At 40.5% G+C, this 27,207-nt stretch overlaps 1 protein-coding gene across 1 annotated transcript in view; it reads left to right on the top strand.

Moving 5' to 3' along the window:
- The window catches only part of si:ch73-105b23.6 (mucin-4), a 30,761-nt gene extending 5,575 nt beyond the window's left edge, over positions 1–25,186 (top strand). Inside the window, exons 6-21 of the mRNA XM_032541697.1 lie at positions 605–754; positions 1,996–2,213; positions 13,315–13,390; positions 13,995–14,285; positions 15,358–15,594; positions 15,674–15,826; positions 16,224–16,399; positions 17,431–17,623; positions 17,725–17,844; positions 17,924–18,043; positions 18,993–19,013; positions 19,164–19,225; positions 19,488–19,680; positions 20,497–20,625; positions 20,987–21,122; positions 24,904–25,186. Coding sequence (XP_032397588.1) covers positions 605–754; positions 1,996–2,213; positions 13,315–13,390; positions 13,995–14,285; positions 15,358–15,594; positions 15,674–15,826; positions 16,224–16,399; positions 17,431–17,623; positions 17,725–17,844; positions 17,924–18,043; positions 18,993–19,013; positions 19,164–19,225; positions 19,488–19,680; positions 20,497–20,625; positions 20,987–21,122; positions 24,904–25,045 — 2,417 coding nt within the window. The 3' untranslated portion in view covers positions 25,046–25,186. The remainder of the gene's footprint in view (positions 1–604; positions 755–1,995; positions 2,214–13,314; positions 13,391–13,994; positions 14,286–15,357; positions 15,595–15,673; positions 15,827–16,223; positions 16,400–17,430; positions 17,624–17,724; positions 17,845–17,923; positions 18,044–18,992; positions 19,014–19,163; positions 19,226–19,487; positions 19,681–20,496; positions 20,626–20,986; positions 21,123–24,903) is intronic.
- The last annotated feature ends 2,021 nt before the right edge of the window (positions 25,187–27,207 follow it).

Genomic DNA, 27,207 nt, shown 5'->3' with positions numbered 1-27,207 from the left:
TGTGAATAAACAGTTAAAAATAAGAACATTAAGACACATAAAACACAAGAATAAAAGTTACAGTGGAGCATAAGAAATTAAACATTAAAGAAATGACAGTCATTTAAAGAAAGGCATGATATTTATATACTTCTTGCAACTGTAACACAGAATTTCCCTTCAGGGATCAATAAAGTATTTCTGATTCGGATTAATTTTTGGTCAAATCCAACAGGGATTAATGCGTAGGAATTCCTACACATAAGGTTCCTATCAATGACTTAGTTTGATATATTTTCATATACCAGTAGACTGAAAATAAATAGCTTGATAGGATTGTTACAAGTTACTGTTACTATTACTGTGAGTCAGTGAGATGTTGTAGTGCATTGCTGGCATCAAACCCGCAACCTTCTACCTGTTCTTGATATTTAGTGACTCTCAAAGCTCATTTGATTGCTTGGTTTTGTGGTGTCTCACTTTGTTGGAAAGCACGTTGAGCTGCACTCTCTGGGTGAAAGGTGCTATACAGTATATAAGTAAAGTTGATTATTCTGCTTACAGGACAGCATGTCTCACTGCTAATCAATGCCGCTTACATATTTAATCCCACTTCCCTCTCCAGATGAAGATCTCCTGCCATTCCAGTGGTGTTGTATCGATTCTCCTCTGTGCCACCTTTACCTCAACAAGAGACCACTGGACCGTTGCCAAGGTTGCAGCTGGTCCGGCACTGACGGCTGCACCCTATCCAAGCAGGCGACGCAGGGTGTAGGTGAGGGATCCCTTCCTAGTGAACACAGAGCAAGTTAAAACCAGCAGAAGATCCCGTGGTGTGTCAGTAATCAGTGGAAATGTTGATTGTGTGTTCAACTGAACATCTGAGAGTGGGGATTTTAAAGAAAAGTTGCATTTTAGTAACAATATACAGTTGGAGTATCTGTATTTGTGGGCAGAAAAGCCATATTTCATTATTTACTGGGGTGGTTTGCAGGAGTTTGGTTCTGTGTGTTAAAACTATTACAAATCACTATTTTTTAGTCACTGTTCCTTTATCTTTTACTGTGACTGTTATTCCCAGTATTCGTCTCAACCTAGGGCTGTAGTACCAGTAGAGTCCGGTCTTGGACTCGAGTCCGGACCAGACTCGAGACTGCTTTACTATGCTCTTGGACTCGCTAGTAGTTGGACTCAGACCAAAAATAACTGTAAAACTTCCAAAAAGTTAGTGTAAGTGTTGAAAACGTAAAAAAAAGTGACAAACATAAAAAAGAGCGTCAAAAGTTAAAAACATTGATTAAAAAAGTTTGATTTTTCACACAAAGGTTAAAATTAGATTGTTACCCATGGACTCAAGACTGCTTTTCTATGGTCTTGGACTCACTAGTATTTGGACTCGGACTTGTCTCGGTCTCGGCCACTGGTCTTGCCCAATATGGCTTTTGGTCTCGACCGAGTCCAGGTGTCTTTATTATGTTGATAATAATATTGGAGGGGAAGTGAAACCCAAAATAATTGTCTTGAAGCTGTCATGCATAAGATCTTTTTTTCTGTCCTGGACTCGGTCTTGACTCAGACTCGAACCTCTTTGGACTCGGTCTTGACTTGGACTCGACTAGTCCTGGTCTTGGACTTGTCTTGGACTTGACTAAGGTGGTCTTGACTACAGCCCTGTCTCAACCCCAACCGGCTGTCAGACACCGCCCACCAAGAGCCTGGGTCTGTCCCCGGTTTCTTCTTAAAAGGAATTTTTCCTCACCATTGTCACACTGTTACTTGCTTTGGAGGGAACTACTAGAACTGTTGGGTAAATTATGGAGTGTGGTCTAGACCTCCTCTATCTGTAAAGGGTCTTGAGATAACTTGTTATGAATTGATACTATAAATAAAATAGAATTGAAAGTGTATACATGGTCATGGTCATGATAGTCAGCAGCCTGTCTTGCTGTACTTTTTAATCAAAGGAGACCACAATATGACCAGAAAACCTCTCTTGATTCCACGTTTCCCTTGCAGGCATGGTGTACGGCAGTCTCCATTTCATCACCTTTGATGGGACGGAGTACTCCTTCAAGGCCCTTGGCGAGTTTGTGATATTGCGTCTGTCCTCCGCCACCGGCTCTAATATCTTCACCCTGCAAGGACAGACTGACAAGCTCCATACAGACGCAAAGGGGATCAGTGAGGTCCCAGTGGTGGTGCGCATGGCTGCCTTCCACCAAGGCATTGGCAAGGTCAGGACAGTTGTGTGTGTGTGGTTGGGAAGACAATGTAAGTGTGTGTGTGTTTTACAGAGAGAGAGAGAGTTTGTGTGTCTGAAAGGAGTTGTTACACTTGGGTCACTTTCTTTGTGCGAGGTCGACGAGGAGATTGATGTTGTGTTTAAGGTTCAACATTATGCTCATTGTCAGGTTTATACTTGTATTTTGGGTTTCTGCTAGTACATGTTTACATGCTTTAATGTTAAAAAAACATTATTTTCTAATACTGTCTTTCTAGATATACTGTACCTTTATTCGCCCTCTGTCAGAAACGCTCCATTTTCTTTAAGCCTACCTCTTGAAAAAAGCCCGGTCTGCTCTGATTGGTCAGTGTTTCCACTGTCATTGCAGCCGGGAATGACTGTAACGGGACTGTAGCAGCACTTTCTACTTAGATATAGTGTAGTTGTGATATCACAACCGTTAGTAAGTCCTGACACTTTCTAAGTATAGGCTTTGTGCATTTAATTTAATTTATTTATTTGATTGTATACTCTTTATTTATTTGTGGATTGAGCGTTTGGATATTCATTCATTTATTTCACAGTATTCATATAGCACCTCGACCTATTTTAAACCCACTTTCATAATATGGGGCCTTTAATGTAAGTACAAACCTATAGCTGGGAGGTGGTTAGCCTAGCTTAGCATAAAGAAGCAGGCAGACAGCTAGCCTGACTAGGTCCAAATTTCAAAATACTCCCACCAACAATCTTGTTTGTTTAATCAAAACATAAATGGAAGTATAAAAGTAACTATTTGTAGTCAAGGGAAGTTTATGCTAAGCTAAGCTAATCACCTCCAGCTTCATTCTTAACGCACATGAGAGTGGTATCAATCCCCTCATCTAACTCTGGGAAAAAGAGTGAATTGGTGCATTTCTACTCTTAAAAAGTACAAATATCAATTTTAGTGAACATCTCTAACTTTTTTTATTATTGTGATGAGGAATAAGAGTTTCAAGATATTTGGGAGAAAAGTTGCCATTGACTTATTTTAACTTGCCTCAGACTATTTTTTCCACTGTACTGTCAAGACAATCAGAGTTCTGTATGATAGACACAGGACTTAGCCAACAAATTTGAACATTGACAACTAAAATCATAGGATTTATTGATTATTCCTAAAACAAAGAAGTAAACTGCTTATTGATATTTACCAAATAATTCAAGTTTGTAGTTGATTTGACAATAACCAGTGTATACTCTAAAGCTTTTCATCATCATAAAATGTATAACTTATAATAAACCTGTTTTGTCTTAAAGTCTAAAGCTACACAAGACTCGTTGTAAACCTGCAAGATGTCCCTGAAAGAAACGCTCCTTTTTGTTTATTAAATTATTTTCTTTGGATGACCAACATGTACCTCCAGACAAAAACCTCTATTTAGTATATTATAATTAACATACATAATAATTTGAGCCAATTTATATTTTGGGGGTTTAGGATGCAAATGAGCATTGGCATCAAACAACATGCATTATACATCAAACTATATTACACATGTATGTAGTGCAACTTAACATTTAAACAACAATAGATTAGCTCAACTAAACCAAATCACCTCAACTGCAACTAACTAGGATTAATTAAAGAAAACCACAACAAGGTCCTGGTTTTGTACTCATGGCAAATGAGCCCCCAACTTGTTACGACCGGCTCACAGGCCAAAACAAAAGAGGGAGATCCACAGCAACGTAACAATGATAAAGTGACATTTATTAAATAATGATGCAAACAAGAGCATGAATGAGGTGTCATTATCAGTATCAGTGATGAATGTTGGTGGATGGATGTGATGGAGAATGTGAGGTGCATGTTGTCAGTAGTTAAGAGAGAAAACATGTTGGTGCGCCATCGGGAGAATGCGGCCTCCTGGTCTCGGGGCAGGCGGGGGTTAAACAGTCTGGGAGGATCACAGTCATCTCATCATCGCCTCCGCTACACCTGCAAGTTAACAAGACAAACCACAGTACCCATGTAGGACAGGCCCAGGGCCGGCACACCAACAAACATGACATCATTTTTAGAGCTAGTGTTTGTGTGTATGCAGTAGTTATTATATATTTGTGAGGAATAGTTTCAGTTTTCTCACATTTCCACAGGGTTTGCTCCCCTAGACGCTGTACCCTCCCAATTTAACTCACATGGCTGTGGGGTTGCCTTCTTCCTCCTTCCCAGACGTTGTGGTTCTCATACCAACATCTTCCACCTGCACCACTGTTGGGGTCTTCACTATTTACCCATAGCTGGGGCTATTTACCCATAACTGGGGCAGTGGTTGACTGGCATCAGGGCGTTTCTACTCACCGATGCGCCTGCATGCCGTGTCTCTGGGGCCCACTGCTGCTCCGAGATCCTGTACAACTTAGCCTGGAACCACAAGGGCCCAGTTCCCATGTGTGCCACGGGGAGGCGTGTACGAGGTCTTGGCAGTGTGAGAGGCTATGTACCGGCGGAGGAGGCGACACACACTCGGCTCTTCTTTCAGCCCTGAAAACAAAGGGCTGTCCGGTGGCAGTAGCTGGAAGCAGAGAGTTGCGTGCAGAAGCAGCATGCAGCATGTAGCATGTAGCTACAAGTTACAAGCTCTACTACAAGCTACTACAAGCTCTACTACTCCACTACTGCACTGACGCATCACACGCCCTGCGAGCAAACGCACACACACACACACACACACACACACACAGACCCAAACAGAGACCCAAACACACACCCCACACACACACACACACACACACACACTACCCATGCACACAGACCCACAACAATGCACGCACACAACACACACATACCCATACACACACACACACACACAACACACACACACCACACACACACACACAACCACACAGACAGACAGACAGACCCACATACACCCACACACAGACAGACAGACACACACATACCCATACACACACACACACACACACACCACTACCCATGCACACAGACCCACACACATGCACGCACAGACCACACATACCCATACACACACAGACCCACACGTACGCACACACACACACACACCCACAGACTCAAACACACACACACACACACAGACAGACAGACACATACCCATACACACACAAACACACAGACCCCCACAGATGCATGCATGCACGCCACGTACACAGACACACACACACACACACACAACCCACCCACAGACAGACAGATACACACACACACACACACACACCACACACACACACACACACACACACACACACACACACACATGGACAAACAGAGGACAGACAGAGCCAGACACGCACACACACACACACACACACACACACACACACACACACAGACAGACCCACACACACACACACACAAAACAGACAGACAGACAGACCGCCCCCCCCACACACACACACAGACCCACACACACAAACAAACAGACAGACCCACCTACACACACAGACCCACACACAGACAGACTGACAGACAGACAGACAGACGACAGATACTATACCAGTACAAATGCATCTCTTCCTCAGCCAGGCAGAAGCTTTTTGTACCACTTCTTCTTCTTTGGTTTTTCCATTATCTGGCACTGAAGATCTACCAGCTGGGACCTCAAGGTGCTCTCAGTCCTCTCCCACTCCTGCTCTTTTTCCAGCTGAGTCAGCTTCAGGCTTTCTGTGACCTGAAGGAGGGATGCCTTGTCCTCCTTCCACTGGTTGAGATCACTCTCCAGCTGCTGCTCAGTGTTCTTCAGAGCAGCGAGGAGGCAGTCACTCACAAAGCTCTGCTCCTCATTCTGATCCACATGGGAGGCTCTTGATTTGTCGCTCTCCTCTAGCAGGGTGTTTTTCTCCTGCTGCCATAGGACACGCTCACTCTCCAGCTGATGTTCATACTTTTCCTCAAGAGCAGCCATGATGTTCCTGTTGTTTGTGTCCTGCATCTCCAGCTGGGCTCTATAGGAAGCCTGGGATCTTTCCAGAATCTCCTTTGCCTTCTCCTCCTGTTCTCTGAGAGCTTCCCCCATCTTGCTCAATTTATCCTTCAGCTCCTGAGCTTGAGCTCTCTCCATCTCCAGATGGCTCTCCAACGTCACGTTGGTAGTCTTACTTACCGTGAGGATCTGCCTCTCTTTTCGACGCTTCAACTTCTGCCTCGCCACAATATTTAGAAGGGCCTGCATCTCTCCTTTCATCTGCTTTAAATCGACTTTCAGGGCTTCAGTAATGAAGGTCTGCAGGTCCAGATCTTTTTTGGCTTTTTCCAGCTGGGATGTCAGATGCTCTGTTTCCCCGGGTGGGGAGTGGACACGTTCAGCCGGAGCCTCATCCAGCTGGACTCTTGGGGGAAACTGGGATCTTTCCAGTGTCCCTTTGCTCCTTCTCCTGTCCTTGAGCCCTTCATCTCCAGATCGCTCTCCAACTCAACTCCACATTGGTGTCTTACTTACCTTGAGCAATTTTTCTCTCTTACAAGCTCCATCTTCTGCGTTGCCACTGCTTTTCAGGGCCTCCTCTCCCTTCACCTGCTCCAATTTAACCTTCAGATCTTCACTAATGAAGTATGCAGGTCCAGATCTTTTGGGCTTTTCGCAGCTGTTGGTTGGTTTGACCAAGCGGATCTCAGTTGCTCTGTTTCCCCGGGTGGGGAGGGGACATGTTTTAGCCAGCTGAACTTTTAAACCCCCTATCTCCTTCTGCATCAGCTCTTTTCATGGCCCCGACCCCTGCCCTCTCTCTGGAGTTGGAGCTGTTTGAGGAGATCGGCCAGCAGGTCCTCCCGGATGATTAGGCGAACTCTCCCCTCAGATTCACACTGGGTGAGCGTCGCCTCGCCGTCTTTCAGCTCCAACCGTACCTGTTCTTCAAGTGAACTGAGATAGAAACTGATTGGTTGAATCTCTCTGGTGTTGAATTCCATGTTTTCCAGTGTTTTTTCTCTCGTTGCAATGTTTGGATTGTCAAAGTCAAACTGTCTCTGATACAAACTGCTGAGTGAATGTGTGTCAGAACTAAAGTTGGGTCCCAGTATTCAGTGTGTTGTCATGACAACAACAACATGTATTCTTATGTTTTCAATCCAAATGGTTAGGGATTCTTTTCCATTGTATCTTTCATTCTATTGTTGCTATGGGACACCAGTTTGGTTGAATTTACAGTATGAATGTAATGATTTCTGATGATTCCCAAAATATGGCAGAAACTTTATGAAATATGGAAAGGAAAAAGATGAGCAGTACACACAAGTATGCGCCAGTTGGGACGTCATTTTCTCTAACTCAATTAACCATGTGCACTCAGCAACTACCTATTATTTAAGATGTGCCTTTCCCACAATAAATTTTTTTTTTTTTTAACTTTTATTTAACTGTCCAATACTTTTTATGGATTTGAAAAGCCGTTTAGCCCCTGCTCATGTTTGTCTTGTAAATGTTAAAAGTTGTCGTGAAGGAAGCAAAATATGAAGCTATCCCGGTCCCTCAATGCTGCAACAGTGAGAATTCCCCCATTGTGGGAATAAATAGATATGTTTAATAATAATATATACATTTTATTTAAAGGCGCCTTTCTTGGCACTAAGGACGCCGCACCGGGAATTCATAAATTAAGAACGCAAAAACAAATACTATACAACCCAAAACAAATACTATACAGCAAAACAAAACCCAATACTATACAACAGCAAAACAAATACTATACTGCAAAAAAAAACCAATACTATACAACAGCAAAAAAATACTATACGCAAAACAAAACCAAATTTATATACAACAGCAAACAAATACTATACTGAAAAAACAAAACCAATATAAACAACAGCAAAAACAAATACTATACTCCCAAAACAAAACAAATATAACAACAGAAAAAACAAATACTATACTGCAAAACAAAACAATACTATACAACAGCAAAACAAATACTATACTGCAAAAAAAAACAATACTATACAACAGCAAAACAATTACTATACAGCAAAACAAAAACAATACTATACAACAGCAAAACAAAACAAAACTGCAAAACAAAACCAATACTATACAAGAGAAAAAACAAATACTATACTGCAAAAAAAAAACCAATACTAAACAACAGCAAAACAAATACTTACTGCAAAAAAAAACCCAAAATACTATACAACAGCAAAAAAAAATACTATACGCAAAAACAAAACCCAATACTATAAACAGCAAAACAAATACATACTGCAAAAAAAAAACAATACTATACAACAGCCAAAAACAAATACTATACAGCAAAACAAAAAAAATACTATACAACAGAAAAAACAAATACTAACAGCAAAAAAAAATACTATACAACAGCAAAAAAAATACTTACTGCAAAACAAAACCAATACAAAAAAAGCAAAAACAAATACTATACTGAAAAAACCAAAACCAATACATACAACAGCAAAACAAATACTATACAGCAAAAACAAATACTATACAACAGCAAAACAAAACCAATATAAACAACAGCCAAAAAAAATACTATACGCAAAACAAAAAACAATACTATACAACAGCAAACAAATAAACTATACAGCAAAACAAAAACAATCCCTATACAACAGCAAAACAATACTATACTGCAAAAAAAAAAAACCTATAAACAGCAAAGAAAATACTTACAGCAAAGAAAAAAATAATAACTATACAACAGCAAAAACAAATACATACTGCAAAACAAAAAACAATACTATACAACAGCAAAACAAATACTATACAGCAAAACAAATACATACAACAGCAAAACAAAAACCAATACTAAACAACAGCAAAACAATACATACTGCAAAACAAAAACAATACTATCCAACACCCAAAACAAATACATACAGCAAAACAAAAACAAACTATACAACGCAAAACAAATACTATACTGCAAAACAAAAATACTATACAACCGCAAAGCAAAATACTATACAGCAAAGAAAAAAAATAATATACTATAAAACAGCAAAACAAATACTATACTGCAAAACAAAACCAATACTAACATCAGAAAAAACAATACATACTGCAAAAAAAACCAATACTAAACAACAGCAAAACAAATACTATACAGAAAAAACAAAAAACAATACTATACAACAGCAAAACAAATTTACTATACAGCAAAACAAAACCAATACTATACAACACCCAAAACAAATACTATACTGCAAAACAAAAACCCAATACTTACAACAGCAAAACAAATACATACAGCAAAACAAAACCAAATACTATACAACAGCAAAACAAATACATACTGCAAAACAAAAACCAATACTAACAACAGCAAAACAAATACTAACTGCAAAACAAAACCAATAACTATACAACAGCAAAACAAATACTATACAACAGAAAAAACAAATACTATCAGCAAAACAAAAACAATACTATACAACAGCAAAAACAATACTATACTGCAAAAAAAAACCCAATACTAAACAACAGCAAAACAAATATATACTGAAAAACCCAAAAAACAATACTATACAACAGCAAAACAAATATTTAACTGCAAACAAAACCAATACTAGAAAAACAGAAAAACCCAAACTATACTGCAAAAAACCCACCAATACTATACAACAGCAAAACAAATACAACAGCAAAAAAAACCAATACTATACAACAGAAAAAACAAATACTATACAGCAGCAAAAAAATACTATCTGCAAAACAACCAAAATACTAAAAAAACAGCAAAACAAATTTAACTATACAGCAAAACAAAACCAATACTAAACATCAGCAAAAACAATTTACTATACTGCAAAACAAAACCAAATACTATACAAGAGCAAAACAAATACTATACTGCAAAAAAAAAACCAAACTAACAAGAGAAAAAACAAAAATATATGCAAAACAAAAACAATACTAACAACGCAAAAAAAAATACTATACACCCAAAAAAAAACCCAATACATACAACAGCAAAACAAATACTATACAGCCAAAAAAAAAACCAATTAACAACAGCAAACAAATACTATACAGCAAAAAAAAACCCAAATTTACATAAAACAGCAAAACAAATACTATACAGCAAAACAAAACCAATACTATACAACAGCAAAACAAATACTATACAGCAGCAAACAATACTATACTGCAAAACAAAAACAATACTATACAAAGCAAAACAAATATATACAGCAGCAAAACAAATACAATACAACAGCAAAAAAAATATTACAACAGCAAAAAAAAATACTATACAACAGCAAAACAAAACTATACAACAGCAAAACAATATATACAACAGCAAAAAAAACTCTAAAAGCAAACAAAACAAACTATACAACAGCAAAACAAATACTATACTGCAAAACAAAAACCAATACTAAACACAGCAAAACAAATACTATACGCAAAACAAAACAATCTATAAAAACAGCAAAACAAATACTATACAGCAAAACAAAACCCAATACTATACAACAGCAAAACAAAACTATACAGCAAAACAAAACCAAACTAACAACAGAAAAACAATACTATCAGCAAAACAAAACCAATACTATACAACAGCAAAACAAATACTATACAGCAGCAAAACAAATATATACTGAAAAACAAAAACAATACTATACAACAGCAAAACAAATAAATACAGCGCAAAACAATACAATACAACAGCAAAACAAATACTATAAACAGCAAAACAAATACTATACAACAGCAAAACAAAATATACAACAGCAAAACAAATACTATACAACAGCAAAACAAATATATACAGCAAAGCAACAGAAAAGGCGGCAAAGACATTTAGGTGGAATAGGCATTTTTAAACAGATGTGTTTTTATTTGAGATTTGGGGAATTTGGGAATTACAATGTTTTGAAAGGGAGGGGGGGGGGGGGGGGGGGGTTGTGAGCTCCAGAGACGGGGGCAGAGCGGCTGAATGCTCTGCCCCCATGGGGTTTAGATATGTAAATATGTACATACGTATAAAATGTATTATCTAATGATGTTTTACAGTTTATTTTGTTTGATCATAATTACTGATAAAATAAGACGCATTCTATTCTATTTGTCTTACTATATCAGTAATTTTTATCAACTAAAATGTTAAATGATAGAATTATGTTATGCAGTTTTATAGTTTTTCTTCTATTTGCCACACGATCCATTTACATATGGGGGTTTCCGTCTTTATATGCCACCCTGCCAAGACTTTTTGCCACCCTGTGTCACATTTTCTAGATCCGCCACTGGCAAGGATAATGTTGGCAACCAGGTTCCTGTAAATCTCTCATCAAGTAGATTTGAAGTTAAAAGTCAAACTCATCTGCAGGGCTGCCAACTCTCACGCATTGGAAACACAAGTGTCAACCCGGTCCGTCAAATTACTGAAAGATGAGTTTATTTAATTTAAATCTGTTTCCCAATGGGGAAATTACAATTTACACTCTGTGTCCACCACTTTTTTGTTTTCACACAACAGTCCTGAACTAACACACCCCACCCCACACAACACTGATGGAGAGAGTTTGAGTGAGTGGGCTGCCCGCCAAAACCAACGACTGAGCGTTTGGGGGGGTATGGTGCCTGCTCAAGGCACGGGCAGTGTCCAGGAGGTGGAAGTGAATCTTCCATCCACCAATCCACACTCCGTACTTTTTTGGTCCACATGGGGACTTGAACCAGTGACCCTCCAGTGACTATCCCAACCCAACTCCCTACGGACTGAGCTACTGCCACCCCTGACACATATGTTAATCCATAGATCTACCTGTTGAGCCACTTGTGATCGACTAGTTTTAGAGACTGTGAGGGGTTCAAGAGCGCTCCCTGTCTGTGGAATTTTGGAAATGTTGCAAATTGAGAACATTTCTTCACGAGCCATCCCAGGCGCATTCCCCCGGCTTCAGGTATGTGCTCTGAGTATTACAGACCCGTCCGTCGCAGTGACGCGTTGCATCCGGGCTCTACCTCCGATGAAGAGCAGCGTACAGCCACTTCTCTAAACTTTGTCAGGGACCAGAGAACCAAATGGGCCCCTGTGTCTGTCAGGCGGTCTAAATGAGATACTACCATATCATGCAGAGCAGACAATATTACAACTCTCCAAATCTCGGACAATAGAGATGGGAGGAGTTATATTTTGAATGTGCACAAAGTAGTAAACATGAGCAGAAATCTGATGAGATTTTTTTGGGCATTTTCGGCCTTTATTTTTGACAGGACAGATGAAGATATTAAGGGGGAGAGAGGGGGGGTTAGACATGCAGCAAAGGGCCGGAGTCGAACCCCCGGGAATAAACCTATATATATATATATATATATATATATATATATATATATATATATGGACGGCCACTCACCAACTGACCGCCCCTGATGACACACGTCTGAGCTCTATGGAGTTTATAAATTCATTAATATTAATTAATGTATTATTCACATTAATTAAGTGCCACATGCACATTTAAAGAGATTTACTTCCCCAACAAAGACGTTAGGGCATTTTCAATTGTTTCCAGCATAAATTGATTCAGAAATGGGTAGAAATAGGTGCAAAAATGCTCAAATTTATAGCATTATATTTAATGCTCAAAATTATATGTCTGTGGCCGGGGGGGGGGGGCTAACTGCACGTCCATCACTGTGCATGCACACGCATTCATTCTCCCTTGTGGGGGTAGGAGCTTAGGAGAACTTTTTGGGCTTTAGCAGAAAAGGGGGAGGGACTGAGAAGTTTTTCTAGGTTCTGGATTTTCCCAGTCCTGCCTACAGTACCTTTAAACCAAAAATATGTACTTCTCAGTCCCCCCCCCTTTCCGCTAAAGCCCAAAACGGTCTCCTAAGCCCATCCCTCTACAAGGGAGAATGAATGCGTGTGCATGAGCAGTGATTGACACCCCCAGCCCCCACCACCCCCCCGGACCTGATTGGTGCACTACAGATAGTAGGAGGAGCCATAGGAGCCAGATTTGTTTTTAAATGACCTGCTTCATGTAGTGCCCTCGAACATAGGGTCAGTTTCAGCAAATATGACCAAAAGTTAGTTTTATAAGTCTTACCTACTACACCTTTAGGTATCTCATAATATTATGCTGGATATCTCTAATATTCATGTATTATTTTCAGATTGAATGGAGATGTGTGGAGAAAGGAGACGGGCTGCGGATTTTTGTGGATGATGCTGAAGTCCCTGTAACAGTTGGTAATGATCACCACGCACATCTGACACACAATAACAACAAGCTGTTATGTTTTTGTATGAGACGACATAGTGCAGAAGCAGAAATTAAAAAAAGCCATTTTACGTACAATCCTGTACCTAGGGTTACATAGCACTTCATAACAATTTTTTCTATCAAACCAAACCTGCAAAAGTATGTATCCAAAACCTTAAGGCTGTAGTCTTCATGTCTTCATCGTTTGACAACTATTTTTTATTTTTCATTTAACCTTTATTTAACCAGGAAAGTCCCGTTGAGGTTAAAAACCTCTTTTTCAAGGGAGTCCTGCAGGCAAAAACACAATCAATTACATGTATAAAAGTTATACAACACAGATAGTTAAAAACCTTTACAATGTAAACAGGTCATTTCAGGTTCTCTCAATCTGGATTTAAAAGCATTTAAGGAAAAAGTTCAGATAGTTTCAAGTCTTTTTGCAAAGAGTTCCATGCAGAAGGAGCGGAGTAGACAGAAGCCCTTTTTCCCAGATATGTACGGGCAAATGGAACGAAGAGCAGCAAGTGATCATCTGATCGCAATGAATGGGAACCAACACTTCTAAATACGTCCTAACTGTCCTTCCAGGTGTCGTGCACGTGGGTGAGAAGGACTTTGCGGTGCGCTGTATGTCAGTAATTCGCTGTGCAGCGGTGTACGCCAGTGGTCTCCACGTGGTGGCGTGGCGGGTGGTTGGTCAAAATCAGCTGGCGGCCATGGTGGAGGTTCCCCAGACCTTCTACAACCGCACTGTGGGTCTCATGGGTCTCTGGAGCTCCAACCGATTGGACGATTTCCTCATGTCCGACGGCAGGCTCCTCCCCTCGACCAACCTCAACCCCCCCTCAGAGGAGAGACTGCACGACTTCGGCTTGTCCTGTGAGCGGAACACAGATACATACAGTTATACTATTTAATCGTGTTTATGACATATTTGAAGTTATATTATTAATATTATAATTAATTCATATTATTTTAATATTATACTATTTAATTGTGTTAATGACATTGTACAATGTGGACTCCTTGGACTGAACATTTATCTCAATGTGAATTTGTAATAATGATAATCATTTTATTTATATAGCACTTTCAAGCATTAAGCACAAAGTGCTTCCCAGATTAAAATATGTACAAATTATACTGTACATTTATCCAAAGCAACTTACAATTGCTATATATCAGAAGATGCACGTCTCTGGAGCAACTAGGGGTTAAGTGCCTCGCTCAGGGACACGTTGGTTGATTTACTAATTGTGTGAACAGTTAACTTCCAGTACATGGGTTTCTGATTCCTTGATTGTGGTGGTGATGGAGCAGTGGATATGACAAAGGCCTTGTGTATGTATGGTATTTACATCATTAAAGGATGTTATATGATACAGTATTTACATAATTAAGGAGTTATAATGGTGAACAGTAATAATTAACAAATAGTAGCGGCAGAGTATTGCATAAATTTTAGGCCAGTTGTGGCACAAAACAGATAATATTCTGTTGTGTGTGTGTGTCCGACACTTAGAGGGAGGAGTTATAAAGTTTGATGGCCACAAGCAGGAAGGACTTTCTGTGGCGCCCTGTGGTGCATTTTGGGAGAATGAGTCTATCACCGAAAGTGCTCCTGTGTATGAGAAGCATGCCATGGAGTGGGTGGGAGACATTGTCCAAGATGACATGTAGTTTGGACAGCATCCTCCTCTCTGACACCCCGACAGAGAGTCCAGCTCCACCCCCACAACGGCCACCACAGACTCATAAAACATCCTCAGCATTATCCTGCAGATGTTGAAGGTCCTCAGAGTCGGCCCCCTCCCTTTAAAGCTAATCCAGTTTGACGTCCCATTTTCCTGCAGTCCAGTACGATTTCAGTCATGTAGACCTTATATGGGGTGTTTGCACAGCTCCACTTCCTCATCCTCATCCCTGTACCCGTGTGGATGTGTGTTTCTAGGGGCAGTTCCTGTCCCAGAGAGCCTGTTGTTCTCTTCTCCTCCTCTGGCTCCACTGGAGCCTGTCTCCTCTCAGCGACTGCTGGAGAGCGTCAGTCCTGCTGAGGTGGAGGACCTGAGGAGAACCTGTGAAGGCAGCATGCAGTGTGTCTACGACACGCTAGCAACCGGCAGCTCTGACCTGGGCCTGCGGACTCTGGACGCCAAGAAACAATACAACCATCTGGCTCTGATTGATGGTAAGAGGGCTATTCTATTTTGGAAAGGTTTTTAATGTTTTCACCATTGGCCTGTACTAATTTGATTGTGGTCCGCTAGGTAACATGCCTCCCATAGTGAAAGGGCCCGCAGTGATCCGAGGTGTCGTCAACTCCACAGTCAACATTCAGATTGTCGCTCAGGACCTAAACGGAGACCCCATCACCTACTCGCTGCTCAACCCCAGGCCTCCACGGACTTCCATAGGCAGCAGTGAGACACACACACACTTTTCCCTCAAATCCTTATACCAAAAAGAGCCCCGGCCCTCAGTCGATGTTACAGATGGCGTAGTCTCGCGTTGCCAGACCCTCCTCCACAGCGCCGCCGAGGAGGGTCTGGCTGGTCTACACAACAGTGCTCTGGTTCATCGGCTTTCTTTAAACCAATCACAACATGTACTCGTTCAAAAGTAGTTTCAGTCATGCAACAGAAAACTTAATTAAATGTGAGTCAGTGGATGGCTTACACACACAAACACACACACACACACACACACACACACACAGCGACATCCACAGGCACACAGAATGATCTGAAAGGCTGTTTTTACTAATATAACAACAACAAAAACACCGTTGTAATTGTATAATTGTCGTCTTTTCTCCAGGCGACGGCATCCTGACATGGACGCCCCTGACCACGCAGCCTGTCCAGCTGACCATTAGAGTCCGAGACGAGCTCACCAGCTCCCTGTTCACCCCCATCCTGTACGTCTGCAACTGCCTCAACGGAGGGTCCTGCCAGTACGACAGCGCCACTAACAACTACCAGGGAACCTTCCAAGTACATTTTGAAATTGTCCTTGTTATAGATCCAGTGCAGCAATTATCTCACTCTATTCATCACCTCACATACAGAGCTCCATTTGAAAAAATGCCAGTTTTGTTCTGAAGTGGACCCTGAACAGTTTAGGCAAATTACTGTAAGTAACCTTATCTGAAAATATTTAAGTGCAATATTAAAGGTGCTTCAGAGCTTCTTTATACCATCCTTTATGAAAAAGGCATGAGCATAGTACAGCTGTCCAACAACTTGCTTCATCAATGGATGACCCACAATCTGAATCATTTCATTTGACCCATTTAGGTTTAGGTGGGATAATAATACATGTGTGTTATGTGTAAAAATGATTAAGAACCAACAGCGCATCCCATCCATGAATGCTCTCATAGATTTGAGAAGGATTTCCAGTGGTAGCATTGGACTAAATCCCCTTAGATGACCCTTAGATGAAAATAAATAAAGGCCCTGATAGAATTCACATAGCAGGCTAGCACTCACATTTGATTTTTTTCAAGACATGATTTTTGTTCAAAATAAATGCTCTACTGACTTTAAAAACTTTTCTTTATGCAGAAATCTTAAGCCAACCGGGTTTTAGAAATCAGTACAGGGAGTTCCTTCAAACTAATTCCCTAAAATAAAAAACAATAAAAGAAAAAAAGGTGGCTGACCTGTATGCACTGGCTGATAATTTAATTTTACAACAATTTATTGAGCTCAGGTCATATTTGAATGGCATATATACTTGATTGAATGGTATATTTGAAGGCACAGTTACTAAATACTAAGTGTATTTCTCTGTGGATACATCCTTTTGATACTTTCACTGTATTTATGCAGCACTTCAACCTGCTTTGTAATCGAAGAAGACATGGACATTTTTACAATAAAGGAACTTCAAGGAAATATGGTCAGGGAAAGAGAAAAGTTGGTTTTTCAGATCCACACACAGAGTGTGGGACACGTTTTTTGAATGTTGCCATATTTCTGTCTGTCTCTGTTCCTTTCTGTTTATTATTCTTCGCTTTCAGGTGGTAGGGTGCCTGTGCCCAAAGGGATTCAGTGGAAAGTTCTGTGAGAACACTGCTGACATATGTCAGGGCAAACCCTGTTTTCGTGGCGTGCAGTGCACGTCGGAGTCAAAGCCTGGCCAGTTCACCTGTGGAGAGTGTCCCAATAATACTTTCTCCGGGGGGAAAAAGGGATACAAGTGCTTTGAGCATGGTCGGTGGCACTTTGTGCAGTCCCATTGTCAGATTTGGAGAAGAAAAAATGAACCCAAAGTGTAATTTATGTAATTCTTGCTTCTCTGTATACCTACTCAGACCTGTGCAGCCCTCCTTTCCCCTTCCCCTGCCACAAAGACGCCGACTGCCTCAGCACCAAACAAAGCTTCGCCTGCACATGCAAGCCCGGCTTTACAGGAGACGGCCACAGCTGCACAGGTACTGAACACCCAACACTTCAGTATGCATAACACCACATTTACTTACACAGTTTTAACTGTCTCTGTCTTTATTGTAGATATAGATGAGTGTGCCATGCTCACAACTTGTCCCAATGCTAAGTTTGAATGTAAGAACCAACAAGGCTCTGTGGAATGCATCTGTAGATACCAGAAGACCACGGACACTGTCGGATGTGGTATGTCCACTTTGTCTTACTATTTTATCAGTTACACTTAATGGTGGAATGTAACTAAGTACCTTTACTCAAGTACAACATGTTGAGGTACTTGAGACTTTTCTTTTCATGCTACTTTCTACTTCTTCCCCACTACATTTCAGAGCTAGGTGTTGGACTTTTTCCTCCACTACATTTGTCTGACAGCTTTAGTTACTGTACAAATTGTGACAGTTGGTCAGTTAGTTATGACCGTTACAGAAACATGGAGGGAGACGTCAACAGCAGGGACCATGTAGGAACTCATAGTGCACCTTTAAGTAAAGGATCTGAATACTTCTTCCACCACTGGTTACACTTATGGGTTTATAGAAGTCCAAATGGCATTGTTGGTTGACATGTTTTTTTCACTTCATTTATTTGGCACTACAGGGACTCTACATGCTAGAAATATACTTCTCTAATAATAATAATAATACATTTTATTTAAAGACGCCTTTCTTGACTTCTCTAGAGGCCCTATGGGGCAAAAATGTACTTTAAAAGCCACAACCATACAGCACTTGTGCACCCATGCAGGTGTTCTTGCTCATTTCCCCTGATTAGACATCTTAGAACTTACACTACATTCATGTCGTGTGGGATGGAGGGTAGCTAGGGGAAAGATTCCCATGGTTACGACGTAATGACATTTAATGACCTTATTTAAACATAATATTTGAAGGATTATGAAATGTCTTGAAATGTCAACATATAACTAATATACACACAGAATATGAAGTCCGCGCCTGACCTTTGCAGACTAACTAAAAGTGCCAATGTGATTTGGCTTAGCTCTGATAGAGCACATTATGTGCAGTGTAGTTCTGTTCTCTTAAAATGGCTACACCTACATGATAAACAATATTTCACATGTCCTGTGTGCCACCTGAGTATTTAATGCAGTTCTGAACGATGTGTTTCTCTGCAGGTGACTCTGCCAATCCTCCAGGTAAGACCTCACATATGTTTCCCTCAATGCCTTCATTAGCTTAATCATGTTCGCTCGTCCTCTGGTGCTGTTACCGTGGGAAACATGTCCATATACTGGATGGTTATAAGAGGTCATCACACAGCTGTTGCTGCTGTTCTGTATCTGCAGGGTATAATGTGTTTAACGTCTCCATGGGCCGGATGAAGAACAGACCTAATGGACTCCAACAGGTGTGTGTGTGTGTGTGTGTGTGTGTGTGTGTGTGTGTGTGTGTGTGTGTGTGTGTGTGTGTGTGTGTGTGTGTGTGTGTGTGTGTGTGTGTTGTGTGTGTGTGTGTGTGTGGCGCCAGTGATGGCTGATTCTGATGAATTCTGCGGGGAGTTTTACGTCCGTAGATTCCATGTGGTCCAGCTGATTGGTTACATGTAACAGCAATAATATAATTAAATGATAAAAAACAAATTAGACAATCGATATTTCCATCTTTCTCAGCTGGTGGACATTCTGTCCATGGGTTTCCAGAACAAATTCTACAACGCCAGCAGAAAGGATCCGATGCAGGGCTCCAATCCCGATGTGACGGAGTATCGTATCAACGTGTCCAGTGACACACCCCACTGGTACATCAGAGACTACCTGGCCAGGATCAGCAGCCACTATGACATCAGCAGCATAGAAGTTGACGGTAAACTACACATGCTTTTATTGATTTTTTCTTTTTCTCTGCCTCCTGCATAATAACTGGAACTAATATGTGGTATAGAGCCCAACAGTCCCAAATCCCATTTGTTTTTTCCATAAGGATTTTGATTACCAGCCACGATATATGATAAATACATAAGTACACTATCTACAACCTCAAGGATAACAGCAATGTCTCGGATTGGTGGAGCTCGCTGTTACTATGGAAATGTTTACTACACCTGTGGATGGCTATAGCGAGCTACTACCATTGAAGTCTGTGTACACAGTCTTGTACCTTTGTCTTTTTTGCCCTTTTCAAAATGTTCTTTGGCGCCGATTCAAATGTTTTATGGTCACAATTCATCTTGTAGCTGGTTGGCTTTTTCCAGTTTTAAAACTCTTTATACGGGGTCCCGGATGGCTCTGTTGGGGGTGCGGGCGCCCATGTGTGGGGGTTTGCTCCTCGACGCGACGGGGCCCGGGTTTGACTCCGGCCTGTGGCCCTTTGCTTCATGTTGTCCCCCCTCTCTCTCCCCTTTCATGTCTTCTGCTGTCCTATCAAAATAAAGGCTAAAAATACCCCCAAAAATAATCTTTAAAAAAATAAAATAAATAAAACTCTTCATATAAGCATTTAATGAAACGTCAATTGAGATGTTAAATGGGGAAATTCACTCCCGGAACCAGAGCCGTTTAAAAAGTGGACGGACACTGTTGAGCTCTATTAAGTTATCACTAATACACACTTTTTTAATGATGGCAAGCTATCAAGAATACTTCCCTCTCCCACTTGCTGTTGGACTGCCCCCACCTACAGATCTGGATGAGTGTAAGACCAAGGAGGCGAGGTGCGCCCACCCTGCCCTCTGCACCAACACCTACGGAGGCTACAGGTGTGTTTGCAACGGCACAACCGATGTGGAAAACACCCAGTCCTGTGTGATAGGTGAGGATCTGAGCATGACTTTACATCCATCCTGCAGCTTCAGCAGTGGCTCCAGGGCTAATAAACTGACAAAATCAATACTGTGTGCTAAACCCATAGAACATTTACTAGATTAGATTTACTTTTTAGATCCAAGGGCTGATACAGCCTTCATGACGTTTAATAGCCATTTTGTAGGCCATGTTTTAATTGAAAAAAAAAAAAAAACTCATTGTATATTTTTCTCTACCCTGTAAATAACACTCTAGCATTTATCCTGTCTTTTCACACTCTTAACCATCTTTTCACCCATTCTGTGACTGCCATGAGAGTATTTTATGGGGATCTATGTCATGACTTGGTTTGATTTGACCCTTTACAGGCCAAGAGAAGGTGACTGCTATGGAACAACACCTTTTTCTGGGCCTGGTTCTGGGCATCGGCATCCCTCTGCTCTTGCTGCTGCTCTTGGCTGCACTGGCCTACTTCTTCTGCCGCAAGAAGACTGTTACCGGAGAGTAAGTTACACCAGGAGAACATGAACATATGTACTGTATACATATATTTAACATGCATGAAGGATTAAGTTTGTTTTATTTCCTGAGGGTTTAGTTGTGTTTGATTGAAGCTCCTCCAAAACACTATATTTTCAGTTAGAAACAGTCCTTGTAGATTTGGAAGGGTGTTTCTGAAACATCTGTAGCCTTCGGTCATCTTAGAAACACAAAAGACACAATGGTTTCCAATGGTGACCCAGTTTTGCAAAGAAAAAGAAGTATCTAAAAATCTTAAACCACTCTAGCAGAAAAATCTATTTCAGCTCTTTGAAAGTCAACTTTTTGCCAAAATATGGCTAAATACACACTATCTATTAGTCTCTAGAGTGGTTAGCGGTTTACATTTGCTGGGCACAACTAAGCTTCAATGTGTTCCTTATTTTTGAATTGTCGCACAGGCCATTTTTCAATCACCCACGCCAGGTTTCTCCATGATTAGTCACATAAGCACAGACTCTTAGTGCTTGTTCTTTTGGCATCACCCTCCTGCAATACTCCCTCACGAGTAGTAAGGATCTAAGAAAAGCAACGCTGTCTCAATCGTCTTCCGGTGTGTGCAGAGAGCGTCACAGATTAGTCATGTTTTCTGGTATGGAATGAGCATTATAGCCTCACTCCAGCCATATGCTAAGACTGGGTTTCTAGTCACACACACACACACACACACCTTCAAAACAATGGTTAAACCAGTAGTCGTGCATTAATTAAACTCTAAACCAGTGGTTCCCGAACTTTTTCAGCTCAAGACCCAAAAGAGAAATTTGGTGTCTCCCCGAGACCCAAATTGACAAAAATACACCATGAATCATTGTAACATCTCCATTTTTAAACTGTGGACAAAAGACGGAACAAACCATGAATTTAAATGTATATGAAGTATATTTATTCCATTATAAAAGTAAACAAAAACAGAAAAGGTCTCTGTTCTCTTTTCTGTGTCTCACCCCTTTCTCAACTCATTTTCTTATCCCCTCCTAGGATAAGAGAAGAGAGAGAGAGAGAACCACCCCCCCCCCCATCCCTCAGCATCTGAGCTGAACAGACCAGTATAGCATAAAAGAACGCTCATTCACATAAGATTGATATGCATTTTACTCTGCCAATTGGCGACCCATTTTGGGTCCCGACACTCAGTTTGGGAAACATTGCTCTCTATGAATAGGGTTTAGGTGGGGCAGCAGCCCCTTTACGCAGGGTGTGGTAGGGGCCATTTCAGGTCATCACAAAATATATTGCTGCAGAGGATGAACAGACCACACACACACACACACACACACAGAGTTACACACTCAGTGTTATAAGGTTCAGTAGTCGAGTAGGTCGGCCCAGAGACAATCCTTCACAGCGACTTGAAGGCTTTAAATCTTGTCCTCCGTACTGCTGCTGCAGCACTGCCTCCTTGTACTTAACTTCTCACTTGGAGGAAGAACTGCCCACTCTCTTACTATATTAAACAAAAACACTTCCTACTAACAGCTTAGTCTCGGTTATGAAACGGCACGTGGGTAACACTGACGAATGTTTGCAAATGGAATATACATTAACCCGAGGTAATGATGAGGGTACCACGTCCACAGGTTAGAGGTGACGTTAGCTCACAGAAAAACGGCTTAAACAGCATAATAAAATCAGAGATGTCATTTCTAACTTACTACTTGTTAAGAGGATTGATACCACTCCCATGTTTGTATGCTTAATATGAAGCTACAGCCAGCAGCAATTAAGCTTAGCTTAGCATAAAGACAGGAAATTGGGAAAAAGATAGCCTGGCTCTGTCCAAAAGTAACAAAAGTCTTGTCTTCCACCACATTTAAAGCTCAATAATGAACATATCTTGTCACATGGTTGTATTTTGCATTAGTGAGCCTTAGGTAAAGTTAGGCAGATTTTGTTACCTTTGGACAGAGCCAGGCTAGCTGTTTCCAGCTTTTATGCTAAACTAAGCTAAGCTAAGCTACGCCGCTTCATATTCACCCTACAAATATGAGAATTGGCTCAATCTTCTTATTTTAGTCTCTGCAAGAAATGTTCCCAAAAAAACATTACTTTAATAGTAGCTACACCAAACAGACTGAGAAGTCAGTTACAATAAAAAGCTCTGAATTATTTAACCACACATTCAGTTGCACACTGAAAAATATCCGATCACAGTAGGATTTGAATCCAAAGCTCAGTGTACCATGTTGAAGGAAAACATGCTGCAACTGCTAAAGAACATCTCGTATCCAGATGCATGTGTGCGTGCCAGTGGGCATAGCAGAGCATCATGATGTGCATGTGTCCTTGGCCCCAGCATGTGTGTACAGATGTATGGCATCTGGGCCAGGTGTTAGTGGGCCATAGAGACACATAATCCCCCTGATGTCTGGCCTGCTTTCTGTGCCATCAGCGAACCAGACCCTATGGATATAATGGCCTGGGATGGCGCCAGCATTGTGGGATTATGTTGTTAGATTAGAGTGAATAAGCAGAATCTAGGGAAGAGGTTATGCTGTTGTGTTTAATGAGATAGAGCGATAGAGATACTTGGATTGTGTTGTGATATAATAAGGTCCCAGATGTATGAGAAGTGGAGCGGGAATGATTTGAATTAAACATTTCCAATGTTTCTTTTTTACTACTTTTTCATCATCAAATGTAGGTTTTTACTAATGTTTGAACTAAGCTTCAGTTAGCTTGAATACAGCTCTCAACATAGAATCAATGATGAGACAAAGTGTCTGAAGGGTCTCATTGGAAAGAATTTTGTTTTCGGGATGTTTATTTCATGTTTTTAATCAGCTTTAGTTCCAGTTTTCAGCGTCTTTCTCCAGAATATCTAGGCTAGAGCCCGCATGAATATTCATAAGTTGCTGAGTACTTCACAAAAACTGCTGCCCATCCAAACATTTCCATAAATTGCCTGAAATGATTGTCCCCTGTGAAGCTGGAGAATTATAGACAGCACTAATCAGAGCCAGGAATTCACTGGGAAAGGTACAAAATGTGCAGAAAAGTAACTCAGGCATACAGTACATCACCACTATTAACAGTTTTACAGCACGTAATGATCCACATGGTACAGGCCGAAAACATGGACTCCTTAAATGCAGTTTAAGAGATAAAGTGCAAGAAAATAATATGGATACCACTCTACATATTTGCCACTTGAATGCAGTGACAGTATAAGTAAACTATAACTAAACCAAAAAGCATTGAAAATAATCTGAATAAACTAAAACTAAAATAAAACTCCATTGCCTGGTTAAAAAAAAATGTATAAAATTAAATTAAAAATGAATGTAAATGATTTCAGTGTGAGTTCTTTAGCTAGAATATTTCCCTACCGGAAAAAAAGGAGACAGCATGAATTTACGTCAACTCTCGTCACATTGAACCACAGAAATTGAACGGACTTGACCTGCGTCGTATTTGCTTCCCATCGGACACTAAAGTAACGCAAAGATGAAACATTAAACATCATGGCTAATCTCCAAACATATTCTATATGTATATGTAGCTGCATAATTCTGAGACATTAAACCTGAACTTAACATAAACAAACTAATGGTAAACCTTTCTGAAAAACTGGCACTTAACTAAATCTACCAAAGACTCTGAAAACCAGCTGAAACTAACATTAAAACCAAAAGTCAAAACAAAAATGAAATAAAAACTAATTGAATATTATTAGAACCTTGCTTGATTGCAGGGATTTCTTGTTTACTCCTGCATTCTGATTGGCTCATGTGTTTTCTTCCAGCCTCCAGCACATGATGCCAGACTACGTCCAGCAGCAGAACAACCCTCCGCCCTTCAACTACTCCGACCCTGCCCTGCAGTACATTACCCACAGCAGCCCCCGGATCCTGGACCACTACGTACCCAGGCAACGCCATAGATAGTACATACTAAAACCACATACACACACACTGGCTTGAATAAGTTTACACACCCATGTTAAAATTAATTAAAAAGAGGAATAAAAAAACATCTTTTGGAAATTGATCTGAATGCCTTAATTTGAAAAAATTAGGAAAATCCAACCTTTTAAGGACACCAATTTTCTTTGTGAATGAATGATGTATTGTAAATAAATAAATGTTCTTCCTTAAAATACAGGGGGCATAAATATACACCCCTCCATGTTAAATTCCCATAGAGCCAGGCACATTTTTATTTTTAAAGGCCAGTTATTTCATGGATCAGGATACTATGCATCCTGATAAAATTCCCCCCCCCCCCCCCCCACACACACACACACACACATCATCATCATCACATACCCTTCAACATACATAGAGATTGGCATGGGGAACTTTTCATAAGATCATCTCTCAATGCAAATCAAACCAGCTATTAAGCTAACTGAAATAACACCATGCCAATCTCAATGTATGGTATAGGGTATGTGATGATGTGTGTGTGTGTGGTGTGGTGGGGGGGGGGGGTATTTTAATTCCAAAGGCCAAGGGAACTATATCAGCATGCATAGTATCCTGGATCCATAAAATAACTGGCCTTTAATAATAAAAATGTGCCTACCTCTATGGGAATTTAACATAGGGGTGTGTATACTTATGCCCTCTGTATTTTAAGGAAGAATATTTATTAATTCACAAAGAAAATTAGTGTCCTTAAAAGGTTGGATTTTCTAAATTCTTTTGAATTAAGGCATTAAGATCAATTTCCAAAAGATGTTTTTTTTATTCCTCTTATTAATCAACTTTAGCATGGGGGTGTAAACTTATTCTAGCCACTGTACATGCAATAAAACACACACTTGCACAAAGAAATGCACAGGCTTCCAAACACAGCACAAGCACTTTGGGAGCCACTGTATATGTTTTCTAAAGACAAGATGAATGACTTATTTATATCGTAACAAACAAGTAATTCAACGTGAGTGACTTTTAAAGCCAATTATTTCCAATGCTCTCCGCTGAGCAATGGACCTGCCAAGTTTAGACTGGAAGTTTTTTTCGCCAGGACAACAGTTTACAGTCAGAGTCTGACCCAGCAGAACTCAAGAACCTCTTGGCTGGAGACAGTGATGAAAAGTAAACCACTGCAGTGCTCTTTAGTTTCCAGCTGATACTAGGCCAACAGCCTCCTTGATAGCAACATAAGCATCAGGCAGAATAACTGGCATCAGGCTCCTGCACTTGATCCAGTGCGTTATGGTTCTAGTCCAAAATGAACAGTAATACATCCATATTTGTATCACTCATAATCACCAAAAAACATAGTAACACTGTAAAATGTACATGTAATGTAAATCATTAAAAGCGCCACTTTAGTAACATTGTGCTGAAGTAATGTTATTTCAAGATCATAGCAACTTGGATGTTGATGTTGTAACCAACATGTCCCCTTCTAGTGGGAGAGGCTTCCGGTCCAGGTCCAGTTCTCACCAAGTCTAGGGTTTTTCTCCATAGACAGTAAAAGAAGTGGACACAGCGACGCTCATCGGAGACCAGTGAAGTCCTATTAGAAGCTCTTTTACGGTAATGCTGAGCGTTACTGGCAGCTGTGGCTCAGTGGTAAAGCTAGGTTGTTGTAGGCCAATTGGGAGGTTGTTGGTTCAATCCCTGGCCCTGCGGTCCCATGTCAAAGTGTCCAAGACACTGAACCCTGAGTTGTGTGAGTGTTTGTCTGATAAGCAGGTGGCACCTTGTACAGCAGCCTCGGCCGAATGGTTCCTGTATGATGTAAAAGCGCTTTGAGTAGTTGTTAAGACTAGAAAAGCGCTATATAAATATATAAATATATAAATACAGCACGTTGTGACGTGAGCAACCTGTCTGAAAGTTGTAAGTCTTCTGGTAGCTGTGCAAGATAAATCTATTTGTTCTTGGATAAATGTTACTTCATATGAATTCCCTTACCACATACCGAAGTGCTTCCAATCCATCAAAACGTTATACTAAAATTAAAATATTTTGTTGTGACGCTTTCATGGTCTCTCTTTGGGCTTCTCCCCTGACTGTTTGCCTCCACGTCCCCCCCGATTGCCTGCAAGCTTCTCCCATACTAAAACGTGATTTCTCTACTGTCGTGTGGTGAT

Source organism: Etheostoma spectabile, chromosome 17 (genome assembly GCF_008692095.1).
Source record: "Etheostoma spectabile isolate EspeVRDwgs_2016 chromosome 17, UIUC_Espe_1.0, whole genome shotgun sequence".
NCBI classification, from domain to species: Eukaryota; Metazoa; Chordata; class Actinopteri; order Perciformes; family Percidae; genus Etheostoma; species Etheostoma spectabile.
The sequence above is the reverse complement of the archived record's forward strand: the minus strand, read 5'-3'. Positions and strand labels throughout refer to the sequence as shown.